Raw genomic sequence first — 20,002 nt, forward strand, 5'->3', positions numbered from 1 at the left:
GTAAAAATGTTACGTAATATTACCGCACTCGCCGATTTATCCATTCATTCCATTCTATGCATATTTGTCTATACTTTATCCATGTAGAAACCACCTTCCTCTCGTTTCTCTCGCTTTTTCGAAGCATATCTATCTATGCATACACTCTGGAGTTTGCCATTTCCGGCGATGTCCGCCTATTAGTGCTATGAGGAAGCGCAAAGTTGGCTGCCCCTCCTTTGGTTGTGTATCTGTACCTGTTTCCAATGTTGGATAATATTTATGTTGTTTTGTCGTAAACATGAAATTACTATACTCGTTCTATTTTTCATTTTCCATCCTTTTTCCGTTTCTACTATTACAAGATATATATCGAAGGCAAGGAAGCCTGTAGACCCCACATAGAACATAGAAATCAACAAGACTTGTAGACCGCTCTTGTCATGGCCCTCGTCCCTACTGGTGCTGCTCGTGATGCAGGTGGGTAGATGAGAAGGAAGAGGTTGGGTATGGAATGCGATGCTAATTCGGTTGTAGCCATTACCATTGGCCCATTTAAGCCTTCGTAAGTAGAGAGAGAGTACTGGCGCTGAGGTGAGACTGACATTGGTGTAGCCGACCCGGTTATGGCCCAGTGAGTGGTTCGATCAAATGCATGGCAGAGCGGCCATCCTGGGGATAACGACTCGAGCTGCCGAATTGACTGATACGATGACAGGTGTTATCTTACCTCCAAGCAGCTCAACTTTCCACTCCCCTCAAGATTCACCCACTTTTACAACTCCGGACTTGGGATCCCAAGCCATATCCAAAATACCTTGCTTGGAATACCATTGAGGTGAGCTTCTGTATCCATATATTAATGACACAAAGGAGTCGAAAAGGAGGGTAGAGAGGAAGGAAGGAGAGTGGTGGAAGGATGGCTGGCTTTTCGTTGCTGTTCCTTCAAGAAAGCCCAAGGAGGCTGTTGCTAACGGTTTGGTGCAGCATCCCATGTTTGCAGCGATTTGGGTTGATTATGATGGTACGTGTAGCCGTATGGCGGACAAGGGTGCTGTTGCTGACATGAATCGCAGATACTGAGACGGTGAGTTGCGCAAGGCGTCGTTGTGGAGGTTACTGACTGGGACTTGCGTGCTGGGTCGATAGGAATGTGAGTGATGTTGCATGCGATTGGGTATAGGCTGATGCCTGGCAGGGATCAAAGAACGTGGTCAACCAGCAACGTCGCCGATTGTGGAAGAATTAAACTTGGGTCATGTAGAGACAGGATGGTCGATTCGTGTTCGAAATCGAATGGGAATAACATGCGAGGATGTGCTTTTTGCTGTGTGAGTGTGGGCGTTGTTTTTGGATCACCGCTGACAACAACTAGTTATGACTTTTTTGCGTCACCTTGTGAGCTGCCAGAGACAGACTCGATATACAAAACTGACGATTAACGGATAGTATACGTTGATGAACTGGGTGAAATGCGTAAGTTTTGAGACTCTTGGATGACACAAGCTGAGCGAGTTTTTTTACAGATCCTCGAGCTGTTCGAATCAGTGAGTGATAATGCGACTAGACATGTTGCGATGCTGACAACCGTGTAGTGGAACAACAATAGTATGTGCTTGAGCTGACACAAGAGAAAGTCTAACACTGTGCAGCTTTGAAAAGCGTAGAATGGGTTTTTTCGAGTGAGTGTGGTGACCATGCTGCCATTGTTTGCTGACACCCAAAAGCTTGATGGAGGGATACCGTAAATCGGATGCTCTCTTGGGCGCAACATACTTTGACGGGTGGGTGTTGAGTTTGTGGGTGAAGCACTGCTGACTGTTCAACAGCATTCACAACGACCCAGAGAGTGTGGAGAGACTAAAGAACAAATACAACTTTCATTCTTCAAATTTACTGCTTCTTCGTCTGGGCAACTGTTAAAACAAGGCCGAGTTGTCGAGACACTCTCATTGGGACCTAGCATCTACGTGGATCGTTCATATCTACTATATATTGCAATTACATGCTGTTGTGATTGTTGACGAGATATATGATATATACTCATTCCGTTACTTAAAAGTGGTTTGCAAGTTGTATTCAACCTATTGCCGTTTTCTTGTCATCATGCATAAACAAGGTATTCACCGCGGAGAAAAAGTAGATTATTACTCCGAGGCTTTTTGAATTTTTCTAATCCATATTTTGTATTTCAACTTTTGATTTATTTATTTTACTACTTTGCGTTGCCATGTTGCTCATCCAAACTGTATATGCTGACTTGAGCGTTGAAAGAGATGTCTCTGATGTGCAAGATCCCAGTCTTTGGTGCATGCATCCAGCGAGTCTACTCCTCTTCAAACTGGAATAGAGCTTGACCGATGGTTAACCAACACTATCTCAGCCTCAAGCACGCCACATTGCCTATATCCAACGGGCCACACATGCCAAGCTGCATATTCTATCGACCTCGAGAGCAACCAGAGTCGACCTTGACGCTTGTACAGAGGAAACCCGTCCTGTCACTACAGCAAGTTTCGCAACGCCTTGCGACATTTGCAAAATGCCGAGACTGGGTCCATCCAACCCGAGCCTCATCGCAGCCATCTCCACAAGAAGCACGCCAATCGTTCCAGACGAGACAAATAACCCATCCATATTGAGTTATTCATGGCTATAATCGCATATAAAAGTGAGTATATAACGGTAATAAACGCGTCTCTAGGACTAACCTGCAAACTACACGAATAGGCGTGCCAATACTCCGCGCCTATCCAAACTCATTCTCAACCCATTGCCTCTTCCACATCTATACAATTCAATCTTCAGCCAATCCACCACACCAAAAAAAAACGGAGTATCAACACCTGTCCGCAATCCATACCGTCATCCACGGAATCAAAAATGTGCGCCCAGATTTACAAATTCCCCAGCCAAATCATTACGTGGCGCCACGTGGCATAACAACAAATCTCGCACCGTAACAACCACCTTTCCCCCACCCTTTCCCCACACAGGTACCATCATGGAGGCGGGAGAAGACGAAAGAACCCTGTGATTGTGTGTCTGATAAAGTTGAAATTATTCTTCTTTTTTCTCTTTTTCTTCTTTTTCTTCTTGAGAAAGAAGAGAGGAAACAAAAAAAAGTCTCCAAGCACAGGAAACGGAGAGGACAGAAGAAAGAAGACAGAGTGTACAGCAAAGCCGAGCAGAACAAGACAGACGACCGACGACGGCGGCAACGGTCAAATTATGCGCCACTAGTCGTACGGTACAACTCGCGGCGTGTGCGCGCGAGAAAACGAACGAGGCCAAAGGAGGTCAGTCCTCAGTGGCTGATGAGGTGTGGTGGAGGTGGAGGCAACGGTGGGGTGTATATATAGTGAGAGAGAGAAGGCAACGACGAGGTTTGGGAATCAGTGGTCGCCATGCCAGACATTGTCATAACGTGAGTGAGTGGCAAACGAGCAGGGCTGACAGTGGCAGTGCGTTGGATGACCCGGTCGCGATCGTGCATATCCCTATAGAGCTCGTAGAGGCATATACGACAAAACTGTATTGGACGCTGGATGGTGCCGCTCGCGACTCGCCCGAGTTTTTCAACATCACGTCGAACCGTGTCGAGGTGGGTAGACGTGCCGAGGTGGTCGCTGACGTGTCAGATGGCTGTGTTTGGCTCGGTGCAGTTGATATCGCAAGAGTGGTCCGATGTCGCGCATGCCGACGTCCTCATCAGCAGCGACTGGCGCGTGTATGAGATCACGTCGGGAGACGAGGACGATGTGGGAAACTATGGTGGGTTATCGGTGACGACGTCGCTGACGGACCAGATTCACCGCATCTGAGACATGTGTCGTCGCCGTTGGCAAGGGCTGGGATATCGATCCTGTACCAGTCGAGCTATTTCACGGATTTCTTATTGGTGAAGGAGTCGGACTTTGCGAGGGCGTCAGAGATCTTTACAGAGCAAGGATGTAGGTCGGTGTGTGGGCGGTCGATCGCTGACTATCGCAGGGAACGTTGTCGGCGGCACGGCTTCGCCTACGATGGATTCTCGTTCGTTGTCATCTGGGCCGTCACACGGATCGGGTTCGCCGCACCCTCAGCCAGAGATTACCGTCCTGCCACGGCCTCTTGCGTGTGTCGGTCTGTCGAAATTGGCTCAGGAGCGGCTCGACGAACGCATCCGCAAGTTTCTCGTGTGGCCTGAACGTGCGGTGGCTGGACGTACGATGGCAAAAGCTGTCACGGACGACAGTGACTCGTCCGAGAGCGAGGCCGAGGTCGCGAGTTTCCTGTCTTCCGAGCTGTCTCCGCGCCGTGAACGGACGAGGTCGCGCTCGACTTCGCCAGCACGCAAGCGTCCGTTTGTGTGCTATACCCGAAACGAGGATGGCGTCTCGCTCCTGACCGAGGTTCGCGTGTTGCGGGCCATGTTCCCCCGTGGCGATATGGGTGAGGACGATGTCCAGTCGGGCGGCGAGTTGGATTGGATCGAAGATCAGTCTCTGCAAGAGTCGGATGATGATGACGAGAATGACTGGATAGAGTGGGAAGTCAAGACTCCGTTGGACGATGAGCAAGTGGCTGGCGACCTGGGATCGTATGTCAAGGGACACCGTAAATCCATGTCTCTTCCGTGCACACCTCTGTCTCTCCATGATCGAGCACAAGTCGACAAATCGCTCGAACTACTACCCTATTCGCCATCCCTCTCAGGCTCTCTGTCATCCTCGCTCACCGCGGCGACCGTTCTTCCGCCAACTGCCTCACTCGGGATGGAAATGACGGTCAGCATGGTACGACCTCCTCCACCAGTGGTGGAACTCCCCATCACATGGTTTGGCAAGGATGTGAAAAGGGAAGGTAAAGGTAAAAAGAGATGTCTTCAGCTCGACCTCAGGAGCATCAATGAGGGCGAGTTGGACAGTGATTGCCAAAGTGTCTATCATCTCGGTACGTTTTGCACACGACGTTGAAACCCCGCTGACGGATATCGGTTAGATAAATCCGGTCTTGTCACTCGTTTCTCATCACTCTTGGCTTCGTCTGTGACGCCAATCCGAATGCTCTATTCATCCACCTTCCATACCGCCAACGTCCTCGTCGAGAGCCGTGACGTCAAGAGGGCAAAACGGCTCCTGGAAAGGCGAAGGAGTAGTTCCGAGTGGTGCTAAACGCTTTGTATTTTGTCTCGCAGTAACGAAAATGTGCATTTTCGACATGTTTGTATAACTTGCGTTCTTGTGTAATCTTGATTGTCACGAATCTGACGACCGACACGATGTCTGACGTTCAGTAACTTTGTATCATGCTTTAAAAATGACAGTCATCTATATGCTAGTGTATATGTGTTGGTCTAAATGCAACCATGCTCATTCCAACGTCTATGCAATGAAATCCTATAGCAACAACGTCAAGTATGAACCAAGATGCACAAACTTCTAATGAATGTATTTGAAAACTATGAAACTGTATGCAAAACAATGATTACTTTGGCTTTCGTTGGGTAAGTATGAAATGATACAACACAGCATTTGTCTGAGCGAGTGTCGAGTCGTGACGGAAATCTTGCAACCATCGAGGTCCTTCTTGCTCTCTTTCACCGCCCACGATGGGTCCTCTAAAACCCTCAAATTACGAATATACCGACAGATGATTGCTGTTCCTCTCGGGCCTCCCTGGCAACCCATCAAAACTCATTGGACTCGCACTCATATCCACATCTCCATCATCCTTGACCCTTGATGCATACAGCGTATCCTCACTCTCGGCACCAGAGGAACAGTTGCTCCCAAAATTCCGTGACATAGGAGCAGGGGATTCCGGAAACGGTGATGGTTGGAGATTGGATGATTCGGTTCGCTGCGGCGGCCAGAGCAACACTGGACCGATACATTCACCGCTTTTTCCCTCCCCATAGTCTATGCCCAGACTGTTGCTTCCAAGTCCTTTGAGAGGCCGCTCGGATGTCAAAGTATACACTGGTCTGGTAGGTGTAGCCACGCTCATCGGTGAAGGAAATCTCCATCCATCGATGGGTGGATGTATGACCTGTGGTGTACGATTATGGGTAGATCGACGACTCATAGGAGTAACCATTGGTGAATTGGCGTCAAATCCTCTGAGAGGTGGGGCCAGATGTGGAGATTGATCGTGAGAATCAGGTAAATTAATCGATGGACCAGCAATGTCGGGATGAAAGGTAAGGCTCTGGCGAATCATTAGTTGTGGAGAAGCACTACGCCTTGTGGTAGCCAAAGGTGAAGCTGTAGCGAGATAGAGCGCAGTATGAGATTCTGAAAGCGAGGATTGATGCATGAAAGAGGGTGGACGACTACCTCTTTGTTGCTCATATCTAGGAGTTTGGGGTAGGGTTAACGCGTTTTGGGAAAGCGTAGAACGGTGCCCTCGGATAGGGCCCGGCGCGCCTGGCGCCAAAGGTGCGCGTTTTGTCTTTGAGTAAGAAGGCGGTGTGCGTGGAAGATGATCAAAATGTGCCGTGAACAGACGTGGTGGAGGACGATCTACCAGCTTTGGAATATCTTCCTCGTCGTCAGACACAAGGAAAGATTTCTCCAATTGAATAATTTCCTCAAGCACATCTCTCATATCTTGTCCCATTCCAAAGGGAAGGGTATCTGGCGTGTTTTTTCGCCGTCGGCTTCCATTGTCTTTCCTCTTTCTGTGCACATTCTTCCTCACTGAGCCGGGACCATGAGGCTTGGCCATATCCGACTGAAGCCACTCTTGCTCATCCTCCACAATGGCACTGCCCATATTTACCCCTCCATGCCCGCGTTTGGAAGAGTTGCTGGCTATTGACGGGTTTCGAGACAGAACAAACGCAGAAGAAGCGTGAGAGACAACTGAGCTTGCGGCTGAGGATGCACGCGAGTGTCCGCCGACAAGATCCGGTACAGCTCGTAATGAGATGGAAGACATGTGCGGGATACTGCCCCGATTACTGCCGCTAATCGATCCAGAGATACTTCCTTCCGCCCTTCTCTTTCGCCTTTCTTCTAGTCTTTCTTGTCTTCTCAGGTCGGCTCGCGTCAGGTGGCGATAATGTGAGGTATGCCACTTGCTATCATGGGCTAGCGACTCCGTCGCATTGGATAGCAAATGGCCATTTAACATCGACTGATGATCATGTGCCGTCTCAGGTATTGCCAAAGAGGAAGGTCTGTTGGACTTGCAACATAAAGTATTTATCGCATCTGAACGCGCGCAGACTAATTAAAACGCGTTAGATTGATTTAATATCCAAGTCGAAACACTCACAAGCACTGCAGTATATGTTACCGTACTCTGCCGCTTTCCCACAAAAACACTTGCCACTGGGTATTGGACTCGGAGAGAGGCTACAACCAGAGTCGTTAACCATCTCGTCACCATACTTGGCGCCAGCGCCCGTCGAGCTCATTTTGTGAAGTTGCAAGAGATGAACTGATGCTTCGACGTGCTGGTTGACGAACACAGCTTCCTGAGCTGGAAAGAATTGAGAATGAAAAAGAAATGAAAGAAACAAAAACAATTATAAAGGAGAAAACAAAAATGTATTTTGCTTTGAAAATAAATACAAAACACCCAAACAATCCTTAACCCTAAAAACGCGTCTGACTTGAAGAAAACAAAAGCCCCTGAATCCGTGCCTAAAACGCGTCTGAACACGTCTACTTTTTGAACGTCGGCATTCTCCGCCTTTTCTTTTTTTATTTTAAAAATAATCATTTTTTTACTTATTCTTATTTCAATGTTTCTTTTTCAACAGCAATACAATTGAATATCTCAAAAAGGTTTATTTTTATGTCTCTAATCTAATCCAACCTCATCCGATTTACTGCAACAAAGCATTCATGGTCCTCTATCCAAGTTACATTGCTGATATTCAACATTTCTGTCGCACTGTGACTGTTAACATTACAGCAGATACGAGTGTTTCTGCAATAGGAGAAAATACCGCTGTCATCATCAATGGTAGTTAGATTGCCTTGAGCCATAGTAGCTTTGGTATTACTAATGTGCAGTCAGACAAACGACTTACAAGGGCCACAAGGGGATGCCTATAGCAAAAAAAATCTATCTCTTGCACTGACAGCTCGCACGCTTGAAGGCCGAAAGCTGATAAATCAAGATCCACCAGACGCTCTTCACTTTTCCCTCTGCGAACACTTGTCTAGGCACATTATCTGTGCTTAACTTGCAGACATGACAAACCAACCTCAGCTGAGAGAGAAGAGCGGAAAGTCCAGGTTAGAGTGGTACCCAAGGCATACTTTTCTCTGGAGGTTATGCCACAGTCGCTGCTTTCCATGTGGGTTGTGCAAATTACAGCCTTATCTATTCGCGTATTGAATCATGCCTCCGCTTTTGACTGCTACGAAGATCAAAGAAATATCTTCAAAAGCAACATGTCCCTGGCATGTGTTGTGTATCTGCATGAATCACAAGCCTGAGTACGATAAAACACGGTACTCTGCTTCTTTGTAAGTGATATTGAATGAAAACATACACAACGGCAATTTCAGTACATGTCGTCACCTTCACATGGACCAGACAACTGCTGACTCTTCCCCTTTACACCTCGAAATGATTTTAAATACTCTTTTGCTTGATCTTCATGGTGGGTTGTGTAATTGTATTGCCTAATTTCCCTCCATGAAACTAGATACAGAGAATAATCGCTACACAGCGTTTGATTTCAGTAGGTCATGATGAGCAGAGATTTTTTTCTGCGCCTGCAGCATTTGAAAATAACCTAGATATTGTTGCTTGGTGGTCAGTGACACCGATTGTCGCCTCGATAACTTGAGCACTGTCACTTGTTAAGTCAATTCTGCTTACTTTTTAGCAATTGAAGAAAAGACTTTGAAAGCAGTGACAAAAGACTGTTGGTAAGGGTACTCTTTGGGCGATCTACCAGCATGAAGTTGATGCCAATGAGTGATATCCTGAAGATTGCTCATAGCCTTCAACTATTTACGCTTTTTGCACAAGTTGACTGCATTTTGAGGGATCAAAGACCAATGTATGGGAATATCATCAATGGCGTAGATTGACGTCTCTTATCAATGACACTTGTTGCCTTCTACAGACTACTGCTATCAACGGAAGTTACAGCTTCAATGATAAGTGTTTTGTGACACTGAGATTACGCCAACGCTGTTGTTTCTTTTGACAGGTAGGACAGTACTTGACATTTCCGTCCTTAATTGTTTTGATCTGTAGTTTTTAGTAGTGCTTATAGAGCACTCGCGAAATGGCTACCTCAGGTTGTGCAGTTGTTATATCGGCCTACTTGGAGACATTCAAAGATTAGCCGTATCAGCTGCAAGAAGGTAGAAAAATAGTTTCAATACATGGCGTTCATTAGGTTTTCAAATACAATGTGTGTACAGGAGTAATTCCAACGATCATGCTCTATATTCTCGATCTCACCTCATTAGGACCTACTTCCCCCATGTTCATCATAGAAAGTCAGAGAAGTGAACCCCATCCTCCTTGCATACTCAGCTTCTTCTGCTTTTGTAAGACCGTCCCCTTTGCTCCAATTCGCCGAACTTGTTCTTGCTCTGAATTTGCCCTGACGAGCTTTAAACAGCTCATCCATATTGAGTGGTTTGATGGGACCAAACAATTCATCAGGGTTGATATGGGCTTGCGCCTCCAGAGCTTTGCGTAGTTCGGGCGATTCAGCCCATGCTGGGCGATTAAAATCTCGAGGGGTATCATCGTCTGGATCCGAGTACCTGAGAATCTGTTAACTCATTCTTCCTGATGATCATACGTCAAACCTACTCGGACGCAATATCAGGCAAGACAATGTCCTCTGACTGCTGCAAGGCTGCTTTCTCGTCCAATGAGCTCTGAATTTGAGACCAATTTTGAGGAATGGCCGAAGAACGCTGAGTGGAATATTGATGCTGTTGGTGTTTAATTGTCATATGCTCCATTGCCGAAGGTCTTGAAGGCTGTCCCAGAGGTTTTCTTTCTGCTTGACTCTCGCGTTGGGATTGCTTCACAAGCGTAATAGTTGAGGTCTGACTACGAGCAACTTCAGCAGTGCGGAAGCTTGTCGGCCCCAATTTTTGTTCTGTAGAGGAGATAGAAAGTGGGTGAGCAGAAGTTGTCTTTGTAGGCCGAAAGGGTTCTTTGCCCTTGATCGTAGACTGTACTTGGCCTGCACCGGCAACACGCTTGGCAGAAGGGGCTCCCGGCTGGGATTTACTGAGAGTCACAGCCAGCTTTCTTTTCCTTGCAACGTCTTCTTCTGTTTGCTGATAGATTTTTTGTCAGTTCATTCAATTTATAGTACGAAGTCTAATTACCTTTGCTTTGGCTGCCAACATTTCCTTTTCCTCTCTTGCAGCCTTTTCCTTGGCAATCGCAGCAACTCTAGCTTCCCTTTCTTTCTTTCGTTTCTCCTGTTCCGCTCTTTGACGTCGTTTCTGCTCAATTTCTGCAACCTTTGCTTTTCTTTCCTCCTCATCTCTACTTCGCTCCTCTTCTGTCTTTTTCTGGGCCAATAGTTCTCTTCGCTTTTCTACCTGATCTTTCATTGCGGCTTTACGGCTAACTGCGGCTTGCTCCTACAAAGAGTGTTATGAGCAAGACGTATCTACTTGAAGCAGAATATAGCTTCCATCGAGACAGCTTACTTTTTTCTTTGTAGCCGCAGCAAGTTGTAAGCTCTTGACTGGTCCAACAGCTGGTTTGACACCCAAGACTTTGGCAGCTATCGACGATGCATGGTTAAAGGCGACGTTGGTAGTGACTGAAGACGATGTCGATGCTGTTAACATGCTTGCAGAAGTGGGCGCATTAGAGAGTTGTGACTGAATTTACAGCTCCGTTAGCACTCGCCTTTCGATCACTTCTTAACATTACTTACAGATTCGGGCAAAGTTGAAGGAATTTTGGCTTCCTCACCCTCCTCTCGATCACGGCGATCGTTTTTCAACATAGTTGCTGCCCGTTCATTCCCTGCAACTACTTTGGCCTCCTTCTGTTCAACGGCACGATCCTCTCTGTGATTTGTTTTCGCTTTCTGATCTTTTTGATAAGCAATCTCTTGCTTTTCATCGTTTGCATTCTCCTCAGAAGCGCTTTCCATCTTGAGCTCCTTCGCATTCACCCTTTGTTCTTCTCTATCATGATTCTCTTTCTCTCTTTGCATAGATGCTGAAATATGATGTTGCACTTCTCGTCTTTCATGCAGCTCTGACAAATGAGTTTGAACAGAGACTGAGGGACGCACATTAGACTGTTCAAGGGATGCAGTTTCAGTGTTAGTAGAGAGAACCATTGGGAGATTGTAACGTAAATCGAAATTTCTCTCAGACTCAGCGATTTCTTCCGGGACAATGTCACTCAGAACAGATTCTTCGTCAATCAACTCTTCATTCTGCTTATCCAGGTGGCTGATGGAGGATTTAGGTGAAACAAACGTAAGAGCGCTTGGATGCGAGACAAACTTGGGAGGCGGTGAAAAGACAGGGGTAGTTGATCGAGCAACATCCTTCTCAACCTCTTTTGAGTCGGTTGTTGATTGAGAATCGACTAACACAGATTCCCCAATGACTGCTTCCGGATCAACAACCGGTTTTGTAGCGTTCCACATCAGTCTCTCTAACTCCTCCTCCGCTAATCTTTCCTGTTCAAGTTCTCGTGCCTTCTTGGCACATTCTTCTTCCTCAGTAGCTCCACCAAAGTTAAGCAGGCCTCTCAAAAAGCCTGTTCCTGTACCCTTGGCCATAGGTAATCGAGCACTACTACTTTCCCCTCGGATGGCGGTCGAGGCGCGCTGTTTGGCCTGATTTTTTGCTGTCTTTTCTCGTAGCTCATCTAAAGCCTTAGTCACTTTAGTAATATTTGGACGAAGAGAATCATCAAATAGACCAGACACAGATCGGCCTTGAGAATTTGGGTTAGAGCCTATGCTGCCAGCTCCAAAAGAAGGAGTTTTAGAGGGAAGCTTGGCATCAATTACAGGTCCAGGTGTAGTCGTAGGAAAATGTACTGTGTGGGATTCAGATGACTTTGCCACTTTTTCAGGACGCGGATCATCATTTCCATCGTTTCTTTCATCAAGTCCTTCAGATTTTCTCTTTAAACCTCCTAAAGGGACCAGGCTCTTTCTTAACCCAGAAAAGTCCATAGGAGGATTATGAATTGGTGGCACAGGAGCAGCACATGAACTTCGAAGGACTACTCCCTGCTCCTTTGCTCCAGAAATAGGTACTGTGCCGGTACCCAGAGCCTTGCTCAGCCATGAAGACCGTACTTGCCGGACAGGTAATGATGTTGATGTAGCAAGTAGAGTTGAGGAAGCTGAGCTGACAGTATGAGAAGATGGCACAGAACATTTCAGGATAGTGGTTTCGAAAGAGTTTGTCGCCAAATCTTCAGATCCTTGTGATACTGCGATTAATTCAGCTATGGTAGGTTCGGTATTAGCAACAGTCGCTGTTGGTTCCAAGACAGTTGTGGCTTCAGATGTTGCTCTTGAAACATGAACCTGCTGGTCCTCCTCTGACTCTGTCGCGAGCTCAACAATAGGAATTGGAGCTATTTCCACCTTATTCTCCTCGACAGCAACGGCACTGGATGTTTTTGAAACAATATTTTCGACCTCCTCTTTGTAAGAGTCTAAAGACTGTTTCTTCTGAACAAACGTCATACTTTGTTGGGAGTTGTCGTCTATTATAACATAGCCATCTTCAGACCTAACGACTGCCTCATCCACCTCCTTAATCACAGCGTCATCTTTAATATTGACATCATCGTGGGCCAAGAGTTCACTTTGGAGGTCAAATCCAACTTCAGGCATCTCAACCTTGTCACGAAATATTTCTGCCACTTCAGGCATCTCCATTGACGCCCCTGAGGGTGGCATAATGTCGTTCAAATCTTCATTCCTCTTTAAACGAGAAGATTTAGACTCTTCTCTTTTTGATATCTCTAAAGAGATTGAAGCTTTAATGGCTCTTTCGCCTTTTCGGGACGAGCGGGATGGCCTCTCTGAAGCTTGGGAGACCTCTGCGTGAGGCTTCTTCACTAGAGGCTGAGCATTCTCATCTGCGACTTCGATCTTCTTTGGCCGACCGCGCTTAGCCTTGGGCTTTACTGAGTCGAATTCTTTAAGAGCTTTTGACTTTAGAGGCGATGGGCTTGGAGAGACATCGACATTGGTGTCTCTGGAACCTAGCTGGAGAGGCGAAAGCGCTAGACGGATCTACACGATGGGTCAATAGCATGAAGGGATTTGTTATAGGAAGAGGCTCTACATTCTGTTTTGAAGGACTCAGTGCTAAATGAGCATTGAGACCTCTAATCTTTTCCAGCTTTTCTTTGGCCGCAGCGGTGGCAGCACGAGTTTTCTTGACAGTCTGGGTCTTGGACGGCGTCTTGATCAATTCTCCAATGGGTGCCCTACAACGCCAATCACGATTAGCAACTCAATCTGTTTGCTGATTTACAATCCCATTTTGATGTTTACGCCCCAGCACATCTCAATACAAGGAATCAATAACTTACTGGTTAGCGCGGCTAAATATCTGAGCCATGTATCCCTCTAGCCAGTCATAGCCCTTTAACTCTATAGCCTCGTCAAGCTCAACTAGACTCTTGTTTGTGGATTGCCGTAGCCCTGCTCTCAGACTACAGGCGTAGTGCCCAAAAGTCGGAAATTCCTGTGAAAGTGAAGGCATTTCTATATTGCCCTCAATATCAACTCAATCTATATACCAAGAAAGAAAAATGCTTTAGAAATGAATAATAAATGTAAAAGCAAAATGTAAGAATAACCTTGAAATAACCAAACAACGGACGGAAGCAAACTTTGTCCCTTAAATTGAGAATAATAAAATCATACGCGTCCACGTGGCAAAATCAAAATCAAAACAAGTAAAGAAATAAATAGTTAGATGAACAAATATTTTGCTTTTAATCTTTTTCAACATTTTTCAGATACCATAAGATAATTTCAGCTCCTCCAGCAGGTTAAAGCACAGAGATATGGCCAATGTGGGTATAAAGGTGTGTACTGTTTACAGGGATGAAAGAAGAATGATATTGATGAAACTACCGTTACCTCCAGACTAGAAAGGTATAGCAATTCCTTACTGCGATGTACTCGTTATACTCACCAGGAGTGTAGGTCACAACGTATGGAAAGACTAAAACTGTGAATACGATACAGAGGGACACTATAATTCATACTAACACATACTAGCAAATTATTTCAGTACACTCCGATTTCTCATCGTCAGCTTCAAACGACTCTCCCATCGTTCCTTCGACAAAACGTCCCCCTCTCAAGGCAAAGCCATCTCAGAATATCCAAAATATCTGCACAACTACTCCATTAAATACGAAATTTACTAAACGAGATGAAGTTGACATTACCCAGAGCTATACTCCATCAAAGCTAGAGATTTGTACTTCTCAGCATGGAATCAAATCTAAACCTGTAATGGTTAATCCGAAAGCTTTCAGACAAAGAAAGGTTACCAAAAAGACTACCAAAGCTCTTGTTGCTAGACACTCTCCTACTCAAGTTCGGCAACCACTGTCGGTAGATGAATCGCCCAGGAAAACATCACCTTCACTGCCCACCGAACACTCACGACGAAGGAGGCGATTGGTTTTTGACGGCGTTGTTATTCCGTCCAAAACTGAGAAAGAGAAGATTGACGTCGATTGCCTCGCGCACGATATTGCACAGATAACTATTAATGATGTCCAGGAGCTTGTAGAGCTTCCCGAAGAAACATCAACCAACATTGATGCCTCAATCAAAGACCTTTTACAAATTTGCTCATCTCAGTCCGTCCATTGCTTCTCTTCTTTAATTGAATCACTTCCTTTCTCGACTTTTGGGGTTCCTATTGATCCTGTTAAAGTGGGAGAGGCCTCGTACTCTGAAGTTTTTGGTATTTCTTCTCAAAACGACGGAATTAAGGACTTCGTTATCAAAATCATCCCTATTTTCGATGGCAGAACTGGCTCCAACATAAGCTTGCCTGATTGTAGTATGCCTGAGGATATTGTGAGAGAGATAGGAGTTACCAAGCGAATGGGGGATGTCCCTAATGGGGGATTTGTATCTTTCAAAGGGTGAGCTGAGTTCCAAGAGAAGATGACAAACCTGATGAACTACGTAGCGCGTATGTGGTTGAAGGGGAGTATCCTAGACCACTTTTAGAACAATGGGATATTTACAAACACACTGAAGGGTCTGCCAGTGTTCGACCATGTGAGATTTTCATTTCTAATAATAAGTATGATAGAGCCTGACATTAATCCGTCACTGTTTCTTAGCTGCTTTCTCCCCAACCCAAAAGTTTTGTTTAATCATCCTGACCCATGCTGGTTTGGATCTTGAAGCTTTCAAATTTTCTGCTTCCAACGGATGGATTCAAGCAGGGGGAGTCTTCTGGCAAGTCGCTTCTACATTAGCTTCAGCTGAGACTTGGGCAAGATTTGAGGTGATTATGCTTGTAAAATGTATGAGCAATATGCTAACATACAATAATTTGTCTCTAGCATCGTGACCTGCATGAGGGTCAAATACTCATTTCTCCTAATACTCACTGCTCGACAAAACATGTGGAAAATTATTTATCTCCATTTTACACTTCGCTCTCGACCACAATCATCGATTTTGGTCTTTCCAGACTAGACATGCCCCAACCAACTTGGTCATTGTTGCCTGAAGAGGTCTTTCAGGGCAAGGGCGCGCAGTGGGACATTTACAGAGCCATGAGAGATAAGATTGAAGGCGATTGGCAAGGTTTTCACCCTATAACGAATGTCATGGTAATTTCATTTTCTATCCATTGATGGCCTGATCGTGCTGATTCCCCGCCTGATAGTGGCTTCACTATATCCTTCGTTACATGCTTCACAACAAGTCAATGAGAAAGCCAAAAGCTACAAGGACACAATCTCATAGGAGCACCAAATTCAAAGTAGACGACATCAGTACAGAAAAGGCTTACAACATGCTGCAATTAGTCGATAAAGTTTTGACCCGGAGTGTTGGGTTCGGTGTAAGGAGGGCCGGCTTAAGAAACACCAACAGCAGGGACGATACTGGGCTATATGCTAAATTAGAATCAGCTCAGGCTGTTGTTGAATGGGGACAAAGAGAAGGCTGGATTGTCTAGTAGAGTCCTAGGAATTGTTGTATTTGTCGTCATTCATGTAGAGGCTAGAGAAAAGTGGAATGGCAGAATTTGATCTGTCGCTGAACTTGGCGGTAATGCTCATCCGCTTGAAGCTGTGCAAGAACATTGCTCGGCACCAATGCTTTATTGAGGTTGTCTGAATCGATGATCGATATCCGGAATTCGATGGATTTTCCATATTAAAAATCTTCTTAGAAAGGTTGTAATGATCTTCGTCATTGTGCGACAAGGAAACCATTGTATTCAAGTAAAAGAATCTTAGCAAATTTGTAGCCGATAGAAAGCATAAATACATCCCAGCTGAATCTCCCTGTTGAAGTAGCTTACTTCTTCTTGGCAGGTTCACCGGCCTTAGCCCTAGCTGTTCCACGAAGCTAGACAAGATTTAGCACGGGATGATTACCGTCGTTGGGCAAACTTACCTTCTTTGATCGGTTCTTTCTCTCCTTACGAAGCTTTCTGGAAGGCTTGACGACAGCCTGAGCAAGACCAGACTAAATACAAATTCAGTAATCAATTCAACACTGATTCTTCATTACACAGCACACTTACCCTTACAAGCCTGTGCTTGGGCTCAAACTTCTTTTGACTGTCCTCGTCATCGTAGATCAAACCAAAACCAGTGGAAGAGCCACCACCAAACTTGGTCTTGAGACCAAAGACGACAACTTGTTCCTTGCTAGTTTTGTACAGGGTAGCCAGCCTCTCAGATAGCTCAGATCGAGAGACGTTGGGGCGGGTAGGGTGGAGAACGGTGAGGACAAACTGACGTCGATTAAGGAGACGGTTGGTGATGAACTTGGAAGTTCGGAGGGTGACGGGGCCTTCAGGGTCCTGTGAATGGCGTTGTCAGTCCATGGCCAAATTGAACGACCACTGTAACATAAAAGAAAGATGAGCAGCGGCGCTCCTTCAGTCCATTTCCCAGTAGTCTCCCCGTCTTCAATCCAGCAACCTTCATCCATCCTTGTCATGCCACATACTCTCCTTCTCAGCTCCGCTGTTCACCTCCTCCTACTGTTTTCATTCTATTGATTTACTCACCATGCTAGGCAAATTCCTCCTTTTTTTGACGGATGAGAGAGAAACAGTCTCAAAAACACCAAATAATCGTTTGTTCAACCATTGATTTGATTCCGTTAGTTAACGGAGTTTCGCGGCGTTTAGAAAAAAGATAGTGTGGTGACTATTTGTCCGGACATTATCAAGATATGTCCAGCTTATCCCAGTAGTGCCTGAAGGTGGAGGTGCTCCACTTTCGACCTAATCCATCTCACCGACATTGTAAATTTGTTTTGAAATATAAATCTTATTCTTCTTTTGCTTATCCATCTAATAAATCAAGATGTGTACAGATACTCTATTTTCCTACTTCTTTTGTACACTGCACTTGGACTTACAACCCTTCAAGCTCGGCAAGAGTCTTGAGGAAGTTGGTGAGTACAACGTACGAGACACTTTGTGTTGTGACCTCTGTGAAGTCTCAAGTGTTTGTTCATGACATTGATAGGTTGATGCCTAAACTTTCAAATGCACAAGAACTTGCCCATAATGTGGCCATTGGCACAATGCCGAGTATTTTCTCCAGTGGTATAGATACAGGTATGTACTGACTCAAGAAAGAGCCATCACGAACTTAGTTGCTGTAGGACAGCCCTTTACGCTCATGGAAGTCAATAAAATCGTCAAGATACGTGATCCTGTCTTTATGCCTCATAGTATCATGCCTCATGTCATCTACCTCCATCACTCACGTTTCTTCTTTTGCCGATTTCTCTCTCAATTCATAATATTCTTCATACGCCCTTCTATCATGCTACATATACCATAGCAACTCCTTCATACAATCCTGTCCCACTCATAGAATCATCAAGAGCTGCTTTTATAGACGCTAGTCGAGGGCAAAGATGATCCTCTGTCTAAGCTAACTGTCAAGACCGGGTCACTCGGGTGGTTACAGTGCTGATGCCCTTGGGACGAGATACTACTTAGTAGTTAGGTTATGATAAACAGAGACAGAAAGCTAGATTCATTCTCTGGGGTTGTGTCTCTGGGTTGTCTATCCTTATATACATCTTCTCCTGTCCAGTGTATCCAACCCAACACACAACCTCCACCATCCTTGCTTGCTGTGTTTCTGACACTAACCCCATGCTGCTGTAGAATATGACCGTTTACCCAATCTAGACACCAGTGAGCAGAATGAACTTAGAGAATGTCATCTGAGATATCACTTTGATGTAAGGCACTGGATACCAGGAGCTCTTGGGAGCACCCATGTGTCAATATGGGCCAAACTAGATGTAGAAGATAGCTATTACATGGGAAGTTTTGGAGAGTAGGTCTGAAACTTCTGTCTGTATGTGATCAAGGAAGAATGCTGACAGACTTAGGACAGTACTCATTATATTGGACACATACCTGCTGACATGTATGGAAAGGCGGGCGAAGAAGGCCTTGCTGAGACCACACAAGACCAGATGATGCGGGATAATATGGCCCAAATCGTAAACATGGAGGATACGAATCAGCTCACTTTGTGAATGATATGGTCAATTTTCTATTTAGACTCGAATGATCTATGCCTAAATCTAAAGTTGTATCGCTACCTCGGCGTTAGGAAGATTGAGCTTGAATACAGTAACGTTTGTCGGTTATACCAAGATGCTTTAGGATAGACTTTTAATGATCTCATTTGGCTTGTTCTGAGCATTTTAGCTCATATCTGCTTCACACATTACCTTGGGATACGATGCTTACTGAGGAGATAGGGCATATAAGCAGATTGACGCAGTTTGTCTGCAAAGACTAATGAGTTCATCCAACAGCACTCTTCTAATATTTGCCAGACAACATACATCAAGTCATAATTTCAACAACCACTATATTACCACTGAATGTTCAAAGACCTCTCCATTAGATGCCTACTAAATTCGATTTCTCATCAAATGGCTGTTTGTAGATCGCTCTCTATTCTAAACATCTATAGGCTCTGTTCCGCCAAGATTTTCATGACAATTGCACTGATTGGCTTCACAGGTAGAATTTATATTTCGAAGTCAACATCAAGTTTCCAATTCATATGAGCAGTAAGAAAGGAGCTTTGACAACACAAACGCTGGAACAATGATCTCCTCGTTGGTTCTAGTGGTTTGCCACTATAATGAACACATGGTTTGGTAACAGGCGAATTTTGAGCTGATACCCAAAAGGAAAAGGTGAATGTCGGGATAAATAATGATAGTTGCTGTACTTCTATCCACAGACGGAACCAAACTAAGACATTGGGCGGCGAGCTGATTCAAGAATACGTAACTGTAAGAGAGAATAGTAATCAGTTGGACAAATACGCGATCAAACACTACTTCAATAGTCCCAGTGGTAGTTAATCACATGGGATAGGCAACATACCCTTTCTTCCATATTTGCAATCTTGACTTTCTCAGACTCCACCAGCCTCTCTGCTTTAACAATGAGGCGGTCGATTTGAGGCGCCAGTGACTGTGAAAGCGAATTCTTATGAGCGGAAATGGTCGAATCAGGCAAGACAAGAAAATGCTATTGACAACGTCAATTTAATTCATGATGGAGCATATAGTCAGACACTCACATGCTTGTGTTGGAATATTCTTGTAAGTCTTGGATAATCCTTGACCCCTGGCTCGAATTTTTCCAGACCTGCCTGCAACGTCATGGCGCATGCTTCTGTAGCTTGAACACAGTCTTCAAGGGCATTGAGATAGTCAGAGGATTGTGCTGCTGGATATATTGACTCGCGAGGGAGGTAGCGAGAGGTTGATTGATAGGCCATCAGGATGTAATTGCTGTAGAAGAGGTAAATAGAATAATAT

General features: G+C 45.2%; 8 protein-coding genes across 8 annotated transcripts; 4 read left to right on the plus strand and 4 right to left on the minus strand.

Moving 5' to 3' along the window:
- Positions 1 to 422: 422 nt before the first annotated feature.
- Positions 423 to 1,902, plus strand: L203_105124 (uncharacterized protein; the record flags this gene model as incomplete). The annotated part of the gene is made up of 14 exons (XM_066214497.1): positions 423 to 459; positions 517 to 544; positions 595 to 613; positions 698 to 817; positions 967 to 1,003; positions 1,056 to 1,094; positions 1,178 to 1,310; positions 1,355 to 1,377; positions 1,429 to 1,455; positions 1,506 to 1,526; positions 1,575 to 1,587; positions 1,632 to 1,661; positions 1,707 to 1,763; positions 1,809 to 1,902. 14 exons carry the CDS (start codon positions 423 to 425, stop codon positions 1,900 to 1,902), a joined length of 678 nt encoding a protein of 225 aa, XP_066070594.1.
- Positions 1,903 to 3,296: 1,394 nt separating this feature from the next.
- L203_105125 (uncharacterized protein) lies at positions 3,297 to 5,135 on the plus strand (the record flags this gene model as incomplete). Its single annotated transcript, XM_066214498.1, has 5 exons — positions 3,297 to 3,340; positions 3,445 to 3,583; positions 3,645 to 3,753; positions 3,973 to 4,914; positions 4,963 to 5,135. 5 exons carry the CDS (start codon positions 3,297 to 3,299, stop codon positions 5,133 to 5,135), a joined length of 1,407 nt encoding a protein of 468 aa, XP_066070595.1.
- Positions 5,136 to 5,595: 460 nt separating this feature from the next.
- On the minus strand, positions 5,596 to 7,384 carry L203_105126 (uncharacterized protein; the record flags this gene model as incomplete). Its single annotated transcript, XM_066214499.1, has 2 exons — positions 5,596 to 7,193; positions 7,243 to 7,384. 2 exons carry the CDS (start codon positions 7,382 to 7,384, stop codon positions 5,596 to 5,598), a joined length of 1,740 nt encoding a protein of 579 aa, XP_066070596.1.
- Positions 7,385 to 9,403: 2,019 nt separating this feature from the next.
- Positions 9,404 to 13,670, minus strand: L203_105127 (uncharacterized protein; the record flags this gene model as incomplete). The annotated part of the gene is made up of 7 exons (XM_066214500.1): positions 9,404 to 9,710; positions 9,760 to 10,238; positions 10,290 to 10,550; positions 10,620 to 10,796; positions 10,853 to 13,195; positions 13,248 to 13,392; positions 13,498 to 13,670. 7 exons carry the CDS (start codon positions 13,668 to 13,670, stop codon positions 9,404 to 9,406), a joined length of 3,885 nt encoding a protein of 1,294 aa, XP_066070597.1.
- A 307-nt stretch (positions 13,671 to 13,977) lies between these two features.
- L203_105128 (uncharacterized protein) lies at positions 13,978 to 16,130 on the plus strand (the record flags this gene model as incomplete). The annotated part of the gene is made up of 8 exons (XM_066214501.1): positions 13,978 to 13,998; positions 14,060 to 14,068; positions 14,120 to 14,146; positions 14,195 to 15,078; positions 15,126 to 15,217; positions 15,283 to 15,449; positions 15,508 to 15,780; positions 15,837 to 16,130. The coding sequence occupies 8 exons, from the start codon at positions 13,978 to 13,980 to the stop codon at positions 16,128 to 16,130; spliced, it is 1,767 nt and encodes a 588-aa protein (XP_066070598.1).
- A 344-nt stretch (positions 16,131 to 16,474) lies between these two features.
- On the minus strand, positions 16,475 to 17,198 carry L203_105129 (uncharacterized protein; the record flags this gene model as incomplete). The annotated part of the gene is made up of 4 exons (XM_066214502.1): positions 16,475 to 16,525; positions 16,574 to 16,645; positions 16,704 to 16,985; positions 17,196 to 17,198. 4 exons carry the CDS (start codon positions 17,196 to 17,198, stop codon positions 16,475 to 16,477), a joined length of 408 nt encoding a protein of 135 aa, XP_066070599.1.
- A 521-nt stretch (positions 17,199 to 17,719) lies between these two features.
- On the plus strand, positions 17,720 to 18,694 carry L203_105130 (uncharacterized protein; the record flags this gene model as incomplete). The annotated part of the gene is made up of 6 exons (XM_066214503.1): positions 17,720 to 17,753; positions 17,801 to 17,845; positions 18,047 to 18,092; positions 18,339 to 18,344; positions 18,397 to 18,489; positions 18,550 to 18,694. 6 exons carry the CDS (start codon positions 17,720 to 17,722, stop codon positions 18,692 to 18,694), a joined length of 369 nt encoding a protein of 122 aa, XP_066070600.1.
- Positions 18,695 to 19,427: 733 nt separating this feature from the next.
- Positions 19,428 to 19,962, minus strand: L203_105131 (uncharacterized protein; the record flags this gene model as incomplete). The annotated part of the gene is made up of 3 exons (XM_066214504.1): positions 19,428 to 19,466; positions 19,563 to 19,709; positions 19,762 to 19,962. 3 exons carry the CDS (start codon positions 19,960 to 19,962, stop codon positions 19,428 to 19,430), a joined length of 387 nt encoding a protein of 128 aa, XP_066070601.1.
- Between the last annotated feature and the right edge of the window lie 40 nt (positions 19,963 to 20,002).

This window comes from Cryptococcus depauperatus, chromosome 6 (genome assembly GCF_001720195.1).
Source record: "Cryptococcus depauperatus CBS 7841 chromosome 6, complete sequence".
NCBI classification, from domain to species: Eukaryota; Fungi; Basidiomycota; class Tremellomycetes; order Tremellales; family Cryptococcaceae; genus Cryptococcus; species Cryptococcus depauperatus.